The 22,186-nt window shown below is 44.8% G+C and overlaps 1 protein-coding gene across 1 annotated transcript in view; it reads right to left on the minus strand.

Moving 5' to 3' along the window:
• Window positions 1-17,895, minus strand: part of LOC122556202 (E3 ubiquitin-protein ligase SIAH1-like) — a 28,909-nt gene extending 11,014 nt beyond the window's left edge. The window contains exon 1 of the mRNA XM_043702750.2: window positions 17,249-17,895. Within this exon, the coding sequence (XP_043558685.2) occupies window positions 17,249-17,770 (522 nt within the window). The 5' untranslated portion in view covers window positions 17,771-17,895. The remainder of the gene's footprint in view (window positions 1-17,248) is intronic.
• Window positions 17,896-22,186: the final 4,291 nt, after the last annotated feature.

A 22,186-nucleotide genomic window follows, 5' to 3' on the forward strand; every position in this document is an offset into this window, starting at 1 on the left:
TGGTAGTGTGGATGAGCAGAGGGATCTTGGTGTCCATGTACACAGATCTCTGAAAGTTGCCACCCAGGTAAATAGTGCGGTGAGGAAGGCATATGGCGTACTGGCTTTTATTGGTAGAGGAATTGAGTTCCGGAGTCCTGAGGTCATGATGCAGTTGTATAAGACTCTGGTACGGCCGCATCTGGAATATTGTGTGCAGTTTTGGTCGCCATACTATAGGAAGGATGTGGAGGCATTGGAACGGGTGCAGAGGAGGTTTACCAGGATGTTGCCTGGTATGGAAGGAAAATCGTATGAGGAAAGACTGAGGCACTTGGGGCTGTTTTCACTAGAGAAAAGAAGGTTTAGGGGTGACTTGATTGAGGTGTACAAGATGATTAGGGGGTTAGATAGGGTCGACAGTATGAACCTTTTCCCGCGTATTGAGTCGGGTATTACAAGGGGGCATAGCTTTAAATTAAGGGGGGGTAGATATAGGACTGATGTTAGGGGTAGGTTCTTCACTCAGCGAGTCGTTAGTTCATGGAATGCCCTGCCAGTAACAGTGGTGGACTCTCCCTCTTTATGGGCATTTAAGAGGGCATTGGATAGGTATATGGAGGATAGTGGGTTAGTGTAGTTTAGGTGGGCTTGGATCGGCGCAACATCGAGGGCCCAAGGGCCTGTACTGCGCTGTATTCTTCTATGTTCTATGTTCTATGTTCGTCTTTTACATTTTAATTTCCATCATTCAGTTTTTGAAGGTGGCGACCAATGGAGAGGCACAGCCCCTGAAACACTTCAACCTTCACGTGTGAATAGGCAGAAGCTGAATAGTAGGACCATGGAAACAGTTGCCAGAAAGGCCATTCCACCTGCCAGGTATGTGCTGCTTCACTGCAAAAGTGTCGCAGCTAAATCCATCTCCTTTCATTTCAGGGCAGCCCTGCAAATTTTCTATTTTTAGATAAATTGTTCAATTCCCTTTGGAAGTCCTCCATCGTATTGGTCTCCACCACACTCTCAAGTAATGCAACAGGGTCTAACCTGAAGACTATCCAAAGCACTTCTTTCTCATTTCACTGCTGTTCCTTTCACCAACCACTCTACTGCTAATGGGAACAGTTTCGTTCCCCCTCTCTCCAGATAACTGACAATTTTGGAGATTTCAATCAAATCTACCCTCATTCTTCTCTAAGGAGAACAGCCTCAACTTCTGTAGTCTATGCCTACCTCCCGTGCAGGAGTGATGGCCTAGCTGAATCATCTTTGGGACTGTTAATCGACAAACCCAAGTAATATTCTGGAGGCCCAGGTTCAAATACCACCATGGCAGATGGTGGAATTTGAATTTAATCAAAACAAAAATCTGGAAATAAAAAGTCTAACAACTACCATCGTCAATATTTGGAAAGATCCTTCTGGGTTCACTAATGTCCTTCAGGGAAGGAAACTGCTATCCTTACTTGGTCTGGCCTACATGTGACTCCAGACCCACTACCAATATGGTTGACTCTTATCTGCCCTCTGGGATTGGTAATAAATGCTGGTCTAGCCAATGACGCCCTCATCCCATGAATGAATAAAGAAAAAAAAAGCAGCTCAAGTCCCACAGTCTGCAAAAGCGTTCTTGCAAAATATGTTCTGCCGTCTCTCTGCAATGCTTTCACTCCTTCCTGAACACTCCTGCTGAAGTTAAACATTAGTATTGTTCATTACATATGGAGATACTGAGGAACAGAAGATGGGGTCGGGGGGGTCAGAGACAGACTCAAGCTAATGGATACATAACCATCAACATCACCCCACCTCCATCTCTCGACTATATAGCCCAGAGTTTCAGAGACAGTGCATTCAGGGTTCTGATAGGATCCAGCACTCGGAAGGTTATGGCTGCAAAGGAAAAAGATTGTTTTGGGCAAAAGCAAATGTACTTATAATAGTAAATCCAACATTTAAAAATAAACCAGGGTGTTTCACATGAGTGTCATTTGATAAGTCACACAAAAGCCATGTTAGGACAGGCAAATTGCAATACCTGACACAATAAGTCTACCAATTTATTTATTATACATAGAAGCTGTTGAATTATTGTTGTTAAAAAATTCCAATTGGTTCAGCAAGTCCTTCAGAAAAGGGCACCAGCCACATCTTCCTAGTCTGTTTACTGCGTACCTCTGAGCTATTCACTCTTAACAAAACAGCCACTACCAAACACTGACAAAACTTAGTCTGCTGTCAAAGAGCCAGGAATCATTACAGAACAAGAAAACTGTTAAGTTCACAGTTAATGCTAGAATTGGGGTGGCACGGTGGCTCAGTGGTTAACACTGCTGCCTCACAGCACCAGGGTCCCAGGTTTGATTCCAGCCTCAGACGACTGTCTGTGTGGAGTTTGCACATTCTCCCCGTGTCTGCGTGGGTTTCCTCCGGGTGCTCCGGTTTCCTCCCACAGTCCAAAGATGTGCAAGTCAGGCCATGCTAAATTGCCCAGTGGTTAGTCAGAGGGGAAATGGGTCTGGGTGGGTTATTCTTCGAAGGATTGGTTGGGCCGAATGGCCTGTTTCCACACTGTAGGGCATCTAATAAAACGTCTTCCTGAATACAAGGGGAACTAGTACCCTAACCAGGACAACTAGTTCACAAGTCTGGTCAAGTACCAGTCAACTCTAACTCTAACTAATCAGACATTTTCTTTGAAGTATAACATGTCTGCAAGATTTCAGGCTCCCCTACTACTGATCCAGGCTTCAAAGCCTTCAGCTGCCTGGGCTCTCTGCTCTGAAAATTGCTCTGTACACCTCCTTATCTCTCTCGCTCTAACCTCTTTGGCAAACCTATCCTAATATCTCCTTGTCTTGCCAATTTCTTTCCCTGATAAGGTCGTGGAATACTTTGGATATCTTTTTTGACACATTGAAATGGTGATAGATAAATATTAATGGAGACCATGGAAACATAAGTGCACGAAGTAAAAGGGGATTCTGTGGTTTTCATTTTTGTGTCCAACGCTGAAGTGGATGAGGAATGCAAGAAGCAAGGCTGCCAGCAACCACTATATTTTATTTTAATTTAGTACATAATGATTACATCCAAGACAAGGCTTCACATAAGGTATCTAGACAAAGATGTCGCCCAGTCACCGTGATCTTCCATTACTTTGCCTGATGGAGACTGCTTTATATAGATATTCACAATAACCCTTCATGTTACAGGTCATGATTAGTGATTAGATTCCCTACAGCGTGGAAGCAGGCCCTTCGGCCCAACCAGTCCACACCGACCCTCCGAAGAGTAACCCACTCAGACCCATTTCCCTCTGACTAATGCACCTAACACTCTGGGCAATTTAGCATGGCCAATTCACCTGACCTGGTCAGGTCTTTGGACTGTGGGAGGAAACCGGAACATCTGGAGGAAACCCATGCAGACACAGGGAGAATGTGCAAACTCCACACAGACAGTTGCCAGCGGGTGAAATCGAACTTGGGACCCTGGTGCTGTGAGGCAGTGCTAACCACTGAGCCACTGTGCTGCCTGATGTTGATACAATGAGCGAGGAATATGACAGAGTGGTTGGAGCAGAGGTTTCAGGGTCACAAAGCAGAAACATAAGTTGCAGGCAAGGCAGTAGCTGCAGAAAATGGAGCATGCCAGGGCATCCAGAGGGCTGTGGAAGGAAGATCCTGGGGGAAAGGAAGGCAACTGGGAGGGCAAACAGTCTCTGAAATTCTACAAAAACATCAGGACCAGGGTTTAATCACCATTGGGCCAGAGTTGACAGGGGTCCTTTATCCAAACGGACTTGCAGTTCCTGGTATGGAAGATGGAGGGCGGCACGGTGGCTAGCACTGCTGCCTCACAGCGCCAGAGATCCGGGTTCAATTCCCTCCTCAGGCGACTGCACATTCTCCCTGTGTCTGCGTAGGTTTCCTCCCACAGTCCAAAAATGTGCAGGTTAGGTGAATTGTCCATGCTAAATTGCCCGTAGTGTCAGGTGAAGGGGTAAATGTAGGGGAATGGGTCTGGGTGGGTTGCGGGTCGGTGTGGACTTGTTGGGCCAAAGGGCCTGTTTCCACACTAAGTAATCTAATCTAATATCTATGCTGTACATCTGACTCTATACAAGAAAAAAAACAATATAACACCAAATCATCCATGCCACTTAAAGAACAGTTTACAAACAGGGTCTGTGCAACATTAACAAAAATAGGGTAGGGTAGGGAGAGGAGGGGAGCAATACATTAATATGGAGTTGGAAGGGGAAAATAATATACTCCAGCCTCCACAGTGCCCACCTCTCTAAAGGCAGAGAGTCATGATGTGGAGGTGTCGGTATTGGACTGGGGTGGCCAAGGATAGAAGTAACATGACACCAGGTTATAGTCCAATAGGTTTATTTGAAATCAAACACTTTTGGAGCACTGGTGGAAACCAGGTGCACCCTCTCCAAGGACGCCTGGGTGTGAATGCAGCTGTGAGAGGGGTGCAGGTACTCAGGAACTATGACCCTCATCTCCTTGGCCTACTGCTTGGACCTATCAATGGCAGCTTAAGCCAGGCCCAGCCTGGTAAAACTCTTACAGAAAACATTAAAAAATCTTTCAGGATTAAAAATCATTAACCACTATAAACAACTTGGGAACACCATGCTCAACAAATCCTGACGCAAACAAGCAGCCAAAGCTTAATGTCGGTACAGTTGAAGTAGCTAAGTGAAAGTTCAACTAAGCAGCCCCACTTCCCAAACCTGCAGCTGAAAAGGCTAAAGTATTGACGAGAGAACTAGCATTTACGACAAGCAACAGTCAATTAAGTGTTTGAAGGGGAATCACTGTTACAATATAGGAAACGAGACAACACTAAGGCATTTGTGGGATCCTAATGGTCAGACTATCTTTAAAAGCAACGTTGGTTACAACATCAGGGGAGGGATGTACTTCAGACGCTCTATAAGGCTCCCTTGCTCTATTTTTAAATAGTGCTGCAAGACGTTTACATCCGTTTGGAATGGGGTGGGGATTGGATCTTTGATTCAGTGTCCCATAAAATGAGACGTCCTCCAACAAAGCCACGCTGCCTCAGAACTGTCTCATGGACACATCCATCAAGAGCTGGTGCTCCAATCTTTCAGACTCTGAAATTTCAAAGCAATAAATCTTCCATGCAACAGCTGCGCCTAGAGCTGCTGAAATGAATACCAAGCCCCCCAACGCAACTTCAATCACTTCCAATTATATAACAACTGCACAGATCCACGGCACAAATTACATTGACAGTTCTGCACATGATGATCAAGAACTGGAGTATTAAGGACTTTTAAACTCAGACTGCGTTCGAAGCATTATATTTTCGGCGCTTAAAATAAGGGATTAAAAAAAGCCACAAAAGAAATCCCCCACTCCAAAAATACTGGTAAAATTGATTTTTTACAAAAATATATGCTGTTAGTTTCAATCTGACCAAAATTCAAGACAACTCTTTAAAGGCACATTCACAGTAAGTAGTGGGCCACCTCAGTAGAATCACCTTTTGTTAAGTTGCCACTTTGAAGTCAGTCATTATGAAGAAGGGGAGACAATAGAAGTTACTGGGGATAATTGGAGCCTGTTTGCAATCTTGCTTTCTGGTAAATGACTCCAAATTGGCTACTGGGCCCCTGGAAGGTTGGGGGGAGTGGGAGGGTAGGCAATCAGAGTGCTTGCCACCATGCTGTGCTGAAAAGAGAGCAAATCAGAGACAAGAAGAACTGAAATTTCCTGAAACCGACCATCGCGCTCTCTATTAAAACTGTAGCGGGCAATCCCATTCAGACTTTTCCCAAGGTTTTCACTACTCCAGATGGTATTGCCCAGATAAGCTGGCTCACCAGGCACAGTGGCACAGTTGAAGGTTTCTGCCCTGATCATTTTCCAGCTGCAGTACTGAAGATCTGCTCCCCTAGCAAGGTCGCTCATTCATTATTTTGGTGCTAACTGATTTCCAGACATGCACTTTAAAGTGAAAATATTCAAAGTTTGAGAAGATTTGTAGCTCGGGTGCTCGTTGCTGTGGTTCTGTTCGCCGAGCTGGAAGTTTTTGTTGCAAACGTTTCGTCCCTTGTCTAGGTGACATCCTCAGTGCTTGGGAGCCTCCTGTGAAGCGCTTCTGTGGTGTTTCCTCCGGCATTTATAGTGGCCTGTCCCTGCCGCTTCCGGTTGTCAGTTTCAGCTCTCTGCTGTAGTGGCCGGTATATTGGGTCCAGGTCGATGTGTTTGTTGATGGAGTTTGTGGATGAGTGCCATGCTTCGAGGAATTCCCTGGCTGTTCTTTGTTTGGCTTGCCCTATAATGGTAGTGTTGTCATCGCCAGACGCTGAGGCCCTATATCCTTCAGAGCCCCCTACCCTGAAATTCTCCACCTTCCTTTAAGATGCTTTTAAAAAACTACTAATTTTCCCAGCTTTTAGTAACCTGTTTGAATAATTCCTTATGTTGATGTGCAACAAATTTTGTTCGATGTAGCTCATTATACTCCCAGGATGGGAGCAATTGGATATACTTTTCAAAAGGAACTCACAGTCAAATGGGCCAAATGGCCTCCTTGTGTGCTATATGATGCGAGAAGTGTCCACCCCCTGCTTTGCAAATGCACTGCCAAACTTTATAATCTTAAAATCCCTACAGTGTGGAAACAGGCCCTTCGGCCCAACAAGTCTACACCGATCTCCTTCAAGGAAGACAGAAAATCCAGAACAGTCAAAAACACTAAGGGATTTGGCAGTGTTTTCTTCTGAACTGATGGACAACAAGAGGAGTCATGGGTTGAAGACAAGGACACTCTCCCCCTAAGAACCTAGGGTCAACTGAATTGTTAGATAATGTAATGCTGATTTTTGCATCAAGAGAACTGGAGTACAGGGATGCAGAAGTTACAGTGCAGTTATATAAACTCTATTGTGATGATGATACGCTAGCTTTTAAGAGGTGTATTTTGTCCTGTCCTTTTTTTTCTGAAGAGAGGTTTTAAGACAGAGATGCCAAATTATTTTAATGCAGTAAACACTGAGGCACCCTATTTTAGAAAAAAGTTGAAACAATAGAAGCAGCCCGGATGGGTGGGGTCAAGCTACCACAAAACCAGGATTTTTAGTCTGAGCTTTTCAGCAGTTGTTGGTGGGTCTTGAAGCTGTTTTTCCTCTCTCTGTCACAGCTAAAAGCTGGATTTTGATTTTTTTGGGAGGGGGAGAAAAGAGGAAGCAGTGGAGTGGGGAGGAAGTGGGGGGTAACTCTTCCTGCTGTTACAATTACACGTGAAAAAATCTATTTTGCTGAAGTTGCCTTTGTAAATGGTGCGTTTATGTGATGTTACTAAATTGGAATAGTTACTGTTCAGTAGTTAAATAACGTATTATTCTGTTTAGTTTTCCAAGAGAGTTGTTATTCAGATTTCTTCTTTCTTTATGTTGTGTTTTAACCTTAACGTATGAATAAAGTGCGTTTGCTTCAAGACTGGTAGTCTGACCATTCAAATTGTATCTAGAAGGCAACACCTGACACTTGCCTTTAAAACACAAAAATGATAGGGTCTAGGTTAGGAGGGAGTTTGATCCTGTCCATCACTAGTAAGACCTTATTTGGAGCACTGAGAGCAGATCTGGGCACCACACCTTAGGAAGGATATACGGCCTTGGAGGGGGGACACTGTAGGTTTACAGGAATGATACCTAGACTTCAGGGGAGGATGATGAGATATTACACAAATTAGGCCTATTTTCTCTAGAATTTAGAAGGTCAAGGAATGATCTGATCAATGTCTTCAAGATATAACTGGAAATGACAGGGTAGATAAAGATAAACTGTTTCCACTGGTTGGGAATTTGAGAACTAGGGGGCATAGTCTGAGAATTAAGGCCAGAAAGTTCAAGAGAGACATTAGGAAATACTTCTACACAGAAAGGGGGTGACACAGTGATTAGCACTGCTACTTCACAGCGCCAGGGACTCAGGCTCGATTCTAGCCTTAGGAGTTTTCCCATATTCTCCCCGTGTCTGTGTGGGTTTCCTCCAGGTGCTCCGGGTCACTCCTATGGTCCAAAGGTGTGGATTGTCCATGCTAAATTTCCCCTATAGTGACCAGGGATGAGCAGGCCGAGTTGATTAGCCATGTGAAGTGTGGGTTTACAGGAATGGGGTGGGAGGCAATGCTTTTCAGAAGGTCAGTCGGGTTCGACATGCTGAGCGGCCTCCATCTGCACTGAAGGGGCTCTATGACTCTACAAGTTTGCAACTCTTCCTCAAATGGCAACGGACATTGCATGAATTGTTACTTTTAAATAAGAGATTGATTTTTTTTTAATGCAAAAGGTATTAAGGGATTGGGGCCAAAACAGGTCTATAACATTAGGTCATTTAATGCTAGAACAGGCTCAAGGGGCTGACTGGCCTACGCCTGTTCCTATGCTCCTATAGTTGCAAAATACTTTGAAATATCCTCCCCCTCTGCCTTTATTCATTCATAGAATGTGGGTATCATTAGTATGTTTAGCATTTGCTGCCCATCCCTAATTAGCCTTGCAACAAGTGGGCAGCTCAGTCAGCGATCAAGAGCTAAGACAGATGTGGAGTCACATGTAGGCAAGAGATGGTAAAGAGGGCAGATTTCCTTCCCTAAAGACATTGGTGAACTGGCGAGGATTTAAATGGCAATCAATAATAGTCATTCACAGAGACCAAGTGAACATCCCAGATTTATTCACCAAATTCAAATTCCACCAGCAACCAGATTAGGATTTGAACTCATGCCCCCACTGCATTAGCCTGGAGCTTTGGAGTCCTGCAGCATTACCACAATGCCACCATGTTCCCCCACCCTGGGGAGGCACTATATAAGTGCAAGTTGTGCCTTTTCAACAGTGCAGCATTTAATTTACTGAACTACCAGAATGTCAGATTAGGCTAGTTTCTTAGAAACAGAGCAGGATACTGATCTGTAACATATTACCACTTTCAACAAAACTCACTGAGCTCATCAGAATCCTGTGTTAATCCTTGTTCGCCAAAGCAGGCTTTAAAATTAACAGCGTATGCATTTTTTTGTGAAAGCACTCTTCATGCAGTGTGGGAACACTGGATACTTTGAATATCTCGTTAGACGCATCCATTAAAACTGGGTTTTGCAGGACTTTGTTTTCACTGGAGCGTAGGAAGTTGAGGGCTGACCTCAGAGAGGTTTACAAAATCATAAGGGGCATAGATGGAGTGAATAGCAAAGGTGTTTTCCGTGGTGCGGGTGAGTTCAAAACTAGGGAGCATATTTTTTAAGGTGAGAGGGGAATGAGGACATGAGGGGCAACTTTTCCCCACCACTACAGGTTCACAGGAATGAGCTGCCAGAGGAAGTAATGAATGCAGGTACAGTTACAACATTTAAACAACATTTGGGTAAGTACATGAATAGGAAAGGTTTAGAGGGAGATGGGCCAATCATAGGTAAGTGGGACTAAGTTTGGCTTGGGAACATGGCCCATGTTGACTGGTTGGACTGAAAGCAACAAATGCTGGAAATCACAGTGGGTTCGGCAGCATCTGCTGATAGAAAGGACGCTAACGTTGAGTTTAGATGACTCTTCAACAGAGGACCAAAGGGATTGTTTCTGTGCTTTAAGACTCCATAAAATAATCCCATTGACTGATGCACTGCAAACATTGAGCAAACAAATAAATTTACTACAAGGTCCCTGCATGTTCACCAGAACTGATGAAGGATGTGTTTGAGGACCATGTGTGAAACAATATGTGTGAGCTATTAAAAGAGAGAGGCCTGTGCACTGGAATCAATGTCAATGTACAAACTCAAAAGAGCTACAACGCAGGAGCAGTCAGAAACAAGTAGTGTAAAGCAGACCAATAGCCGTACGTTGTGGTTTACTCGATCTCTCCACAGATTCTCTAACCCTGAACCAGAGAGTCAAACAGTACTAAAAGGAGGCCTTATGACCCATTGCGCTGATGCTAACTATTTTAAAGCAGCCATCCAATCAATTCCACTCCCCTGCTCTTTCTCCTATTGACTTATCAATTACAGGAATATGGGCAATGGGAGCAGGAAATGGTCATTCAGCCCCATGAGCCTGCTCCAACAATGAACCAGATCATGGCTTCTATCTCAACACTATTTTCCCCATATCCTCGATACCTTTAATATCCAGAAATCTAGCACATTGTGTCTCGGAATATACACAATGGATGGACATGCAGAGAATTCCAAAGATTTACCACCACCCTGAGTGAAGGAATTCCTTCTCATCTGTTAAATAATTTAGTTCTCATCCTGACACCACAGTCCCTGGTTCTAAACATTTTTTACTCTGCATCCTCCAGCTAACGGAAGCATCCATCCTGCATTTATCTGTATCTAATTATAATTATATCGAATCCATCTAGTTACAATGGGCAGGCAAGTGCACTTGACCATAAAGAAGAGACAAGATTTGCGGATGTGAAGTTTACAAACTTGCTGACATGTTTTTCTTCATCGACCAGAAAGACATAGCAGCAGAAGTTAGGCCATTCAGCCCTTCGCGTCTTGCTGTGCCAATCAATCAGGACTGATAAGTTTCGCATCCCCATTCTCCAGCCTTCTCATCATAACCGTTGACAATCAAGAATCTATCAGTCTCAAATAGACTCAATGACCTGGCCTCCACAGTCCTCTGTGGCAGTGAATTCCACACATTCACTACACTCTGGCTGAAGGGGTTTCTCCCTCTCTCCATTCTAAAAGGTCTTCCTTTTACTCTAATGCTGTGCCCTCAGGTCCTAGTCTCTCCTACCAATGGAAACACCTTCCCAACATCTACTCTGTCCAGGCTATTCAATATTCTGTAAGTTTCGATTACATCCACCCCCACCCCTAAACTCCACTGAGTATAGACCCAGAGTCCTTAAGCATTCCTCATATGTTAAGCTGTTCATTCCTAGGACCATTCTTGTGAATCTCCTCTGAACACAATCCAGGGCCAGTATACCTTCCTCAGATATGGGGCCCAAAACTGCGTACAACACTCCAAATGTAGCCTAACCAGAGCCTTATAGAGCCTCAGAAGTACATCCCTGCTTTTATATTCAAGTCCTCTCAAACTAAATGTCATAATTATATTTGCCTTCTAACTACAGACTCAACCTGCAAGTTTACCTTGAGTGAATCCTGGACTTGACCTTCAGACTTCAGAATTTTCTCCCCATTAAGAAAATGGTCCATGCTCTATTCTTCATACCAAGGTGCATGACCTCACACTTTCCCACATTGTGCTCTATCTGCCACTTCCTTGCCCACTCTCCTAACCTGCCCAAATCCTTCTGCAGCCTCCCCACCTCTTCAATGCTACCTGCCCAGCTTATCTTTGTATCATCTGCAAATTTAGCCAGAATGCCCTCAGTTCCTCCATCTAGATTAATGGGAGTGTTGTCATCTGCACCTTACTGTACTGCCTTTATCACTAGTGCCTCTACAAGATCAGCCACTCCTCTGCCTGGGCTGCACAACCCCTCACTCCAGTTTGTGCAATTCTGTCACAGTGATTTCTTTATGGCGATGTAGAAAGTAGGAGAAGTAGCCCTTCAAGCCTGCTGACATTTAATATCATTACAACTGGTCAAGTAACTCAATACCCTGCTCCTGCCTCTCCCCATACCCTTAGACTTAGAGCTAAAGGGTTCCAAGTCCTCCTTGAAAACATTTGATATTTTGGCCTCAAATGGTTTCTGTGGTAGAGAATTCCCCAGGCTCCCTATTCTCTGAATGAAGACATTTGACACAGTGACAATGAACAGAAATATTGTTCCATGTCAGGATGGTACAGGGCTAGGCAGCAGCTTGCAGCTGGTGGTGTCTTCGTGAATCTGCCCTCCAGGTGGAGGGATTGTAGGTTTGGAAGGTCCACTCAAATGATCCTTGGTGAGTTGCTGCATTGTATCTTGCACATAGCACACATCACTGTTGTGCCCTGATAGAGTCAGTGAAGGTTGAAGGTGATGGACGTGGTATTAGTTAAGCCAGCTGCTTTGTCCTGCTGTTACATTTCAGAAATTTTGATGGCACTGGATACATCCAGTCAAGTGAAGAGTGTTCTTCACATCCTTGACGTTTGCTTTCTAGACAGTGGACTAGCTTTGGACAGTTGAAGAGGGATAATACCACAGAATTCCCAAGTCTTCATCTGCTCTTGCAGCCAGAGTATTTATATGGGCTGGTCCAGTTGCGTTTCTGGTCAATGACACCTGGCCCCAAGGATGTTAACGGTGGGGCATTCAGTACTTTAAAGCCACTGAGTGTCAAGGGAAGACAGTCAGACTCTGCATGGTTGGAGTTGGTCATTACCTGACACTTGTGCACCCAAGATGTTACTTGCCACTTGTCAGCCCAAATCTAACTTTAAATAAAAATGGAAAACTCTGGGAAAACCTCGCTAGGTCCAGCAGTGTCTGTGGAGAGGAAGACAGTTAGCCTTTCAGACCTTGAACATTGGCCACAGGTAGTTAGACTGAGACAAAGACTGTTTCATTAGAGTTGTTGGGAACTTGAGGTGCAAGTATGGGCTAACATTCTTATTTCTGATCATATGCTGGAGGGAAAGTGATTGGTGAAGCAGCAGAGGATGTCTGTCTAGAAGGATCTAGAGCTCTTGCGGCACAGTGGTAGTGTCCCTATCTCTGAGCCAGGAGGCTCATGCTCAAGCCTTACCTGCTTCACAGGTATATAATGATATCTCTGAATGGATTAGAAAAACATCTACCATGAGGAACGAGGTTCTTGTGGTGTGGTGGAAGGATGCCCAACTCTGAACCTGGGATCCTGGGCTCAAGACCCACCTGCTCCAGAGGTGTGCCATAACACAGCTGTATAGGTTTAAGAAAAAAAAAGCTGAGGTTTGCTTCTCTGGGTGGGTGGTGTGTGTTAATTGATAGGGTTCTCATGGCACAGCGGTAGCACCTGTATCTCTGAGCTAGAAGGCTCACGTTCAAATCCTAACTGCTCCAGGATGTGTGCAATTACATTTCCGAACAAATCGTTTGGAAAATATCTACCCCAAGGAACTCCTGCGGAGACACCCTGGGATGAGAGGATTGACCTTGAACAACCATATTCTTGAGCGAGATCAGATTCAACCAGTAGGAAGACTTTCCCTCGATTCCCATTGGCTTCAATGTTACTATGCTTGTTACAACAACATCTTGAGAACACAATCATCCAATCCTGCATCCTCCTGACTAGGATATACAGCACCTTTCAGTCGTAACTCCAGAAATCCTTCGTCAAGATCATAACTGAAGCACTCAGATTGCGCTGAGTCAATGGGGCAAACAGCAAATCAACAAACACCCTCACAGTAATATTCCTTAAGAAATACATCTTCGCCCCACATCTCAGCGATGAGTGATCAGGATCTGAAATGGATTTGCGACCTGAACGTGAACAATGTGTAGGATTATGGGGAGGAGGCAGAGGAAGGGCTCTCAGGGAATTGTTCCTGCAAAGATATGATGGGTCAAACAGCATCGTGCATTGTAACTATCCTGTGAGCCTCAGTAGATCAGGCAGCACGTTACACGGGAAACTTACACAGACCTTTCTGTTCTGTGCTGAAACATTAATTCGGTTTCTACCTCCACAGATGCTGCCAACCCTGATGAAATTTTGCAGCATTTCCTGCACTCGTTTCAGCATCTGCACAGTTTCTCTTTTGGAAAAAGAGTTCTGCAACGGTGTCCCTGGATATCACAGCTTCAAGCTGAAATTCATTCCCCTTACCAAACCTACCTCTCATCACAACCTTGCAGATGCTGGACCAGTGTGTTCACTGTGCAAGGATAGGATATACATGCCTCTGTGCAGAAATGTCTGAACCCCATAAAAGGTACCTCCCAGTCAACAATAACAGTCCTCCAGTGTGGGCAAACCAGCTCATCATTAGCCAGGCCAGTGGATTATCACAAGAACATAAAAACAGGACATTGCCCAGACAGCCCTTTAAGCCTGCTCAGCTACAATCTTATACTCTTGAGCTCGAGCCAATTCCAACCAGTAGATAACCACAAGACAAACTTCAACTTTTATCCATGTTCCCAACCCATTGCAGTACTCCTTTATTCACTCTGCATTCAAACGTCTATTGATCTCCAATATTGAATCAGTGTTCACAGCTTCCTGGGCCTTACTAAACTGGTGCTGTAAGTGTAGATTTCACCACTCTAATCCAGCCTTGTTTGTTGCCCATCCCTGGTCACCCTAGAGTAGGTGGTGGTGAGCTACCTCTTGAACCACTGCGGTCCACATGCTTAGGTTGGCTCTTATGGAGGGGATTCCAGGATTTTGACCCAGTAACTGTAAAGAAACGGCAATACATTTCCATGTCAGGACTTGGAGGGGAACTTGCTGTTGGTGTTCCCATGTATCTTCTTCTAGAAGGACGTGTTCGTGGGTCTGGAAGGTGCTATGCAAGGAACTTTGGTGTATTTCTGCAGTGCATCTTGTGGATAGTACACAGCTGCTACTGAGCATTGATGATGGAGGAAGTTGATGCTTGGGGATGTGGCAATGATCAAGTGTGCTGCTTTGGCTTGGATGATGTCTTAAGTGTTGTTAGAGCCATCCAGGTAAGTGGGTAGTATTTCTTCACACTGCTGACTTGTGCTTTGTAGATGGTGGACAGGCTTTGGGCAATCAGGAGGTGAGTTACTTGCCACAGCATTGCTAGCCTCTAACCTGCTCTTTAAAGATTAGATTACATTACAGTGTGGAAACAGGCCCTTCGGCCCAACAAGTCCACACCCACCCGCCGAAGCGTAACCCACCCATACCCCTACATTTACCCCTATAACTAACACTACGGGCAATTTAGCATGGCCAATTCACCTGACCTGCACATCTTTGGACTGTGGGAGGAAACCGGAGCACCCGGAGGAAACCCACGCAGACACGGGGAGAACGTGCAAACTCCACACAGTCAGTCGCCTGAGGCGGGAATTGAACCCGGGTCTCTGGTGCTGTGAGACAACAGTGCTAACCACTGCCACCGTGCCACCCACCTCTTGTAGCCACTGTGTTTATGTGGGGAGTCCAGTTGAATTTCTGGTAAATGGTAACCCCAAGGATGTTGATAGGGGGCATTTCAGTGATGGTAACACCACTGAATATCAAGGGGTGGTGATTAGACTGCCTCTGGTTGGCGATGGTCATTGCCTGGCATTGTGAGATGTGAATGTTACTTGCCACCTGTCAGCCTAAGCCTGGATGTTGTCCAGATCTTGTTGCATTTGAGCATGGACTGTTCCAGTATCTGAGGAGTCACGATTGGTGCTGAACATTGTGCAGTCATCAGTGACCATTTCCATTTCTGACCTTATGATGAAGGGGAGATCATTGGTGAAGCAGCTGAAGGTAGTTGGGCCGAGGACACTATACTGAGGAACTCATGCAGGTTAGGTGAATTAGCAGATGTTTTGACAGCAAAATGTGCTACAAATTTTCAAAGATATATCTGCACAGAAATACAAGTTCTGACACTGATCATTGAACGATTCGGACACATGGTCAGAATAGACTTTACGGAGTTTCCTGGTAGTCACCTTCCATAAGCACAAACATTAACTGACAAGAATGAATAACTGTCTTGGATCTTCACAATTAAAGTGACGGCTCACTAATCTGTGTAATGTTAAAGAAGTTGCCACAAGTACATTTTAAATGATCAGTCAGATGCTTTGTTCTCGAATCTGAAATGCACCACGTCAGAGTTAAGAATTTATACAGAACCAATTCTCGCCCAAATCAAAGTATCAGATCTTCAAAATTACCTAACTATAGGCCATACAGCCTATGCTACCCTATGTCTCTAAATCATAGATCTACTTTGTATCCAAAAGCAGCCACTGATATCTTTAAATGAAATGTTCCTTCTGCTATGCAACAGAGATGCCTGTACTCCACTTTGTCCATATTTCAGGCTGACACCTGTCACCTGCTACTTTCAACTTGGGCCAATATTACCTGCTCATGGTTTAAGCTGAAGTCATTTTCTTCCCCCGGGTTTGTCTTTTCACATCATTCACTGTCTCTCACTCAATGAGGTCCTCCAGCCTTTTCCCTCCCCTCATAACTCGCTCCCTCATCTGCTACCAAAAATCAGTTGTCTCTTGGCACCTTCTTCAGAGCTCCCATGGTCATGCCATCAGCTCACAAACCTCACCCTGCCAGAACCGACACCATGGTGGCAACGTTGGCAGAAGTGGCAACAGTCTTCCCTTGTGCATGTACAAACAAACCTGGCTGTGGGATACACGGGGCGCAGCTGCTGTCGTTGCCACAAAGCTCTTGTGGCAAAATTATGACCACAGCCTGACTTCAGATGGCCTGCCCTCCCTCCCAAGTTTCTATCCAAACAGCTAGAGTAAAAATATCTGTAAATGTGGCCTGTGTCAACAGAAAAGTAACAGCATAGCACGGTGACACAGTGGTTAGCACTGCAGCCTCACAGCACCAGGAACCCAGGTTCAATTCCAGCCTCGGGTGACTGTGCACACTCCGCACAGACATTCTCCCTGAGTGTGCGGGGGTTTCCTCCCGCAATCCAAAGACCTTCAGGTTAGGTGAATTAGCCATGCTAAATTGCCCATAGTGTTAGGTGCATTAGCCAGAGGGAAAATGGATCTGGGTGGGTTAATCTTCAGAGGGTCAGTGTGGACTTATTGGGCCGAAGGGCCTGTTTCACACTGCATTAAAGCAGATAATAAACAGAAAGTGGTCGTTCAGCCCTTCATGTCAGGCCCAGCTGAATAAACCAGCCATCTATTTCAGGACTATTTACCTGCACCTGGACCACAATCTTGCCTGCTGCAGAACTTCCAAGTTCCTTTTAAATTATTCCAACCCAAAAGGAACAGAGACAACTAAGGGGGAACATTGGCTTACCATCCAGTGACACCCATATAAGAGGGGGGGGGGGGGGGTAAATGCAGAAAGCCACCACCATACTTGGATGTGGCTGGAGGGGGGGGGGGGGGGGGGGGAGATAAAAGGTGCCTTGGATTTCACACAAGGTCTTGTAAACAGTTTCAACTATAAACAGTGTCAGAGGGCACATGCCTGGAGGTACTGAATGGGTGTCAGAGAGCTGCTCAATCTTAAACCCAAAGTAACAGTGGTGCACAGTGGCGAGGGGGAGAGAGGGGTTTAAAAAGGCAACGAACAATGTGCACTAGAGGCCACCGGCTGGGTGACAGTATCTTACCTTGCAGGGGAAGAGCACGGCCGAAGCCACTTTCTCCATGGCCAGGTTGCGAATGCTGGGGGTGAGGGAGCCCCGGCAAGTCGGGCAACAGGTCAACTTCTGCCGGCAGGTGTTGCACACCAAGTGGCCGGCTTGGCATTGCAGGATCGGCGGCAGGACGTAGTCGAAGCAGACCGGGCACTCGAAGAGCGAGGTCAGTTCTTGGGCGGCGGCGGCGGCGGCAGCAGCAGCGGCGGCGGCAGCGGCAGCCACCGCCTGGTGATGGTGCAGGGGCGGAGGAGGGGGAGAACCGACACCGATAATCGCCGCCGCCGCCGTCCCGCAGCCACCCACTGCCCCGGCGGCGGCGGCGGCGGGTGAAGAGGAGGAGGAGGAAGCGGCGGCGCTGGTGGCGGATGCAATCGCTGCTGCTGCTGCTGCTGTTGCCGCCGCCGACAGGCCATTCGGGCCCGGGGAAGGAGCAGTGTGCTTGCCGGTTTTGCTCACCCCGCCGCCCGCTCCGGCCGATGGCGGGTGGCTCATGGCTAGCAAGCAGGAGGATAGCCGGGCCAGGGCATGGGTGTCCCTCCTGCTTCTCCCCCTCCGCCCTCCCTCCAGTCCCGGCTCCACTTCCAGCCGCCGCCGAATGTTTAGAAACAAAAAAATTCGCAACACCGCGTTCTAGAACCTTGCAACATCGGCGCCGTGACGTCACCCCGGGGATGCCCCCTCTGCGTCACGGGAGCGCCACCCCCATTCGTCCGTCAATTAGCGCGCGGCAACTGACGACCCAGCACCTCGACACATTGCCATTCTCAGAAAGAAATACTTAACGATTAAACTGCTGGAAATCTGAAATAGGAAAGTACAACAACTCAGAACCCAACGCCATCCCATTCCCAAAAAGGTAAATCAGTTATCCATACAAATAAATTGCTGGAAATCTGAAGCAGCAAACTCAGAACCCAACGCAATCCCATTCTCAAAAAGGTAAATCAATTATCGATACAAATAAATTGCTGGAAATCTGAAATAAGAAAGTGCAATAACTCAGAACCCAACGCAATCCCTTTCTCAATAAAAAAGTATGAAAGTAAATTCCTGGTAAAGTGAAACCGGAAAGTACAATAACTCAGAACTAAACACAATCCCATTCCCAAAAGAGTAAGTCAATTATCGATACAAATAAAATGCTGGAAATCTGAAACAGCAAAGTACAATAACTCAGAACCCAACACAATCCTTTCTCAAAAAAAAATTCTTGGTAAAGTGAAGCAGTAAAGTATAACAACTCAGAACCCAACACAATCCCATTCTCAAAACAAATTACTCATCTATACAAATAAATTGCTGGAAATCTGAAATAAGAAAGTGCAATAACTCAGAACCCAACGCAATCCCTTTCTCAAAAAAAAAGTATGAAAGTAAATTCCTGGTAAAGTGAAACCGGAAAGTACAATAACTCAGAACTAAACACAATCCCATTCCCAAAAGAGTAAGTCAATTATCGATACAAATAAAATGCTGGAAATCTGAAACAGCAAAGTACAATAACTCAGAACCCAACACAATCCTTTCTCAAAAAAAAAAATTCTTGGTAAAGTGAAGCAGTAAAGTATAACAACTCAGAACCAAACACAATCCCATTCTCAAAACAAATTACTCATCAATACAAATAAATTGCTAGTATTCTGAAACAGCAAAATACAATTCAGAACACAACAGAACTCTATCTCAAAAAATAATCAATAATCTATACAATAACTCAAAACCCAACATAATCCTATTCTCAAAAAAAAACATAAACTATGAAACTAAATTGCTGGAAATCTGAAATAGGAAAGTCTTACAACTCAGCACCTAATGCATCTCGAGGCAAGGACTGATATCACCTCTTGTAAACAGCTCACAAATATGTGGTCAGAGATGTGGCTCTAGGATCAGGTTCAATAGCCACATACGAACCACAGAACCAGTGACATGGAATTTCCTAGGCAGGCCACTGTACTCATTAGCAAGTGATTGCTGATGACAACAGTTTAACCTGAGGGTCACCACATCTTCGGCAAGAGGAAAGGTTGAGAAGGAGAGTTCTTCATGGTAACCTCAACTAGTGGCAGAATTGAACCCATGCTATTGGTATTAGTCAACATTACAAACTAACCACTCAGGAAACTGTATTAATTAACACCAACTCAGCATATGCCCCCCAAAAATTAAATAATAAAACTGCTAGAGATCCTAAATAGGAACAAAACAACTTGGTACTCGAAATAGGAACAAAACAACTTGGTACATTCTGAAATATGAATAGACAAAACAAGAAACAAAAGTCCAGAAGATGTGGTTTTATGCCCATATCTGAGAATTTTGTTTTAAGATGGCCTGGTGAAACAGAATTAAGGCCTGGTCAAGAATTGTCTTCAAGCTGAGGCAATGGACAAAGATGAGGAGGATTATTTTCTCTTTCAGAAGATGATAAATCTGTGAAATTCTTTGCCACAAAAGGCAGTCAAGATTGGGTCCTTAAGTATAGTCAAGGCTGAGGTAGACAGATTTCTAATGAGTATGGAAAATCAAATGTGTGTGGGGCAAAGGCAGGAAAGTGGAGTTGAGGATTATCAAATTAGCTATAATCTCTGGGCTGAATGGCATACTTCTGCTCTCATGTTTGATGGTCACAGACAGGGTTAAGAACTGTCTTCAAGCTTAGGCTCCTTTGGAACTGTATTGTCTAAAATATTAACTACTATTGTACATAGTGGTCTGAGATACACTTGGTGCTTATCTTACTGTTACAATATTAAGAGACCATCTGTACTTTTTTTTACATACACACACACATCTCTACCTATCACGGCCTCCATGACATCATCACAAGTCCTCTGTTATGGTCAAGACCAACACCCTTCAAATGTATCAAGGAGATCGCTAGGCCCTTACTTTTATCTTATTTAAAAGCAACTGGAAGGTTTGTGTTCCTGATGTAATATTACTTTGCTTTCAGTAATATACACTCTATTCTTACTCGATGGTTAAAACACAACAAAATAGATGAGAATTGGTCTAACTTCAATTCTGTTAGAATATGTAACAGAATAACAGATTATTTAACTATGAAACTGCAACTGTTCCAATACAATAACATCTCACAAATACACCCTTGGCAAAGACAAATTCAGTAAAATGGATTGACTCACATGCAATGTTTCTCTAGTCCAGGAGAAAAGAACATCAAAACCAAATTCTGATTGAGAAAATATAAAACATAGAACATAGAGCATTACAGCGCAGTACAGGCCCTTCAGCCCTCAATGTTGCGCTGATCTGTGATACTAGTCTGAATCCCATCTAACCTACACTATTCCATTCTTATCCATATGCCTATCCAATAACCATTTAAATGCACTTAAAGTTGGCAAGTCTACTACTGTTGCAGGCAGGCCATTCCATGCCCTTACTACTCTCTAAATGAAGAAACTACCTCGGACATCTGTCCTACATCTATCACCCCTCAATTTATAGCTATATCCCCTCGTGCTAGCCATCACCATCCGAGGGAAAAGGCCCTCACTGTCCACCCTATCTAACCCTCAGATTATCTTATATGTCTCTATTAGGTCACCTCTCAACCGTCTCTTGAACGAAAACAGCCTCAAGTCCTTCAGCCTTTCCTCATAAGACCTTCCCTCCATACAAGGCAAGATCCTAGTAAATCTCCTCTGAACCCTTTCCAAAGCTTCCACATCCTTCTGATAATGCGGTGACCAGAACTGTACACAATATTCCATTTACGGGCAGCACGGTGGCACAGTGGTTAGCACTGCTGCCTCACAGTGCCAGAGACCCGGGTTCAATTCCCGCCTCAGGCGACTGACTGTGTGGAGTTTGCACGTTCTCCCTGTGTCTGCGTGGGTTTCTTCCGGGTGCTCCGGTTTCCTCCCACAGTCCAAAGATTTGCAGGTCAGGTGAATTGGCCATGCTAAATTGCCCGTAGTGTTAGGTAAGGCGTAAATGTAGGGGTATGGGTGGGTTGCGCTTCGGCGGGGCGGTGTGAACTTGTTGGGCCGAAGGGCCTGTTTCCACACTGTAATGTAATGTAATCTAATCTAATCAATCCAAGTGTGGCCGCACCAGAGATTTGTACAGCAGAAGCATGACCTCATGGCTCCAAAATTCAATCCCTCTACCATTAAAAATGAACACACTGTATGCCTTCTTAACAACCCTATCAACCTGGTTGGCAACTTTGAGGGATCTGTGTACATGGGTATTGAGATCTCTCTGTTCATCTACACTACCATGAATCTTACCATTAGCCCAGTACTCTGCATTCCTGTTACTCCTTCCAAAGTGAATCACCTCACACCTTTCTGCATTAAACTCCATTTGCCACCTCTCAGCCCAGCTGTGCAGCTTAACTATGTCCCTCTGTAACCTGCAACATACTTCCGCACTATCCACAACTCTACCAACCTTAGTGTCATCCACAAATTTACTCACCCATCCATCTACGCCCTCATCCAGGTCATTTATAAAAATAACAAACATCTGTGGCCCCAAAACAGATCTTTGTGGTACACCACTAGTAACTGAACTCCAGGATGAATATTTCCCATCAACCACCACCCTCTGTCTTATTTCAGCGAGCCAATTTCTGATCCAAACTGCTAAATCACCCTCAATCGCATGCCTCTATATTTTGTGCAATAGCCTACCGTGGGGGATCTTATCAAAAGGCTTATTGAAATACATAAAAACCACATTGACCGCTTTACTCTCATCCACCTGTTTGGTCACTTCTCAAAAAACTCAATAAGGTTTGTGAGGCACAACCTACCCTTCACAAAACTGTGTCGACTATCCCTAATCAACTTATTCCTCTCAAAATGATTATAAACCTCATCTCTTATAATCTTTTCCAACATTTTACCCACAACCGATGTAGGGATCACTGGT

The sequence above is a fragment of the Chiloscyllium plagiosum genome, unplaced genomic scaffold (genome assembly GCF_037043375.1).
Source record: "Chiloscyllium plagiosum isolate Xiang-an unplaced genomic scaffold, Cpla_swu_hap1 HiC_scaffold_13, whole genome shotgun sequence".
Lineage (NCBI taxonomy): Eukaryota > Metazoa > Chordata > Chondrichthyes > Orectolobiformes > Hemiscylliidae > Chiloscyllium > Chiloscyllium plagiosum.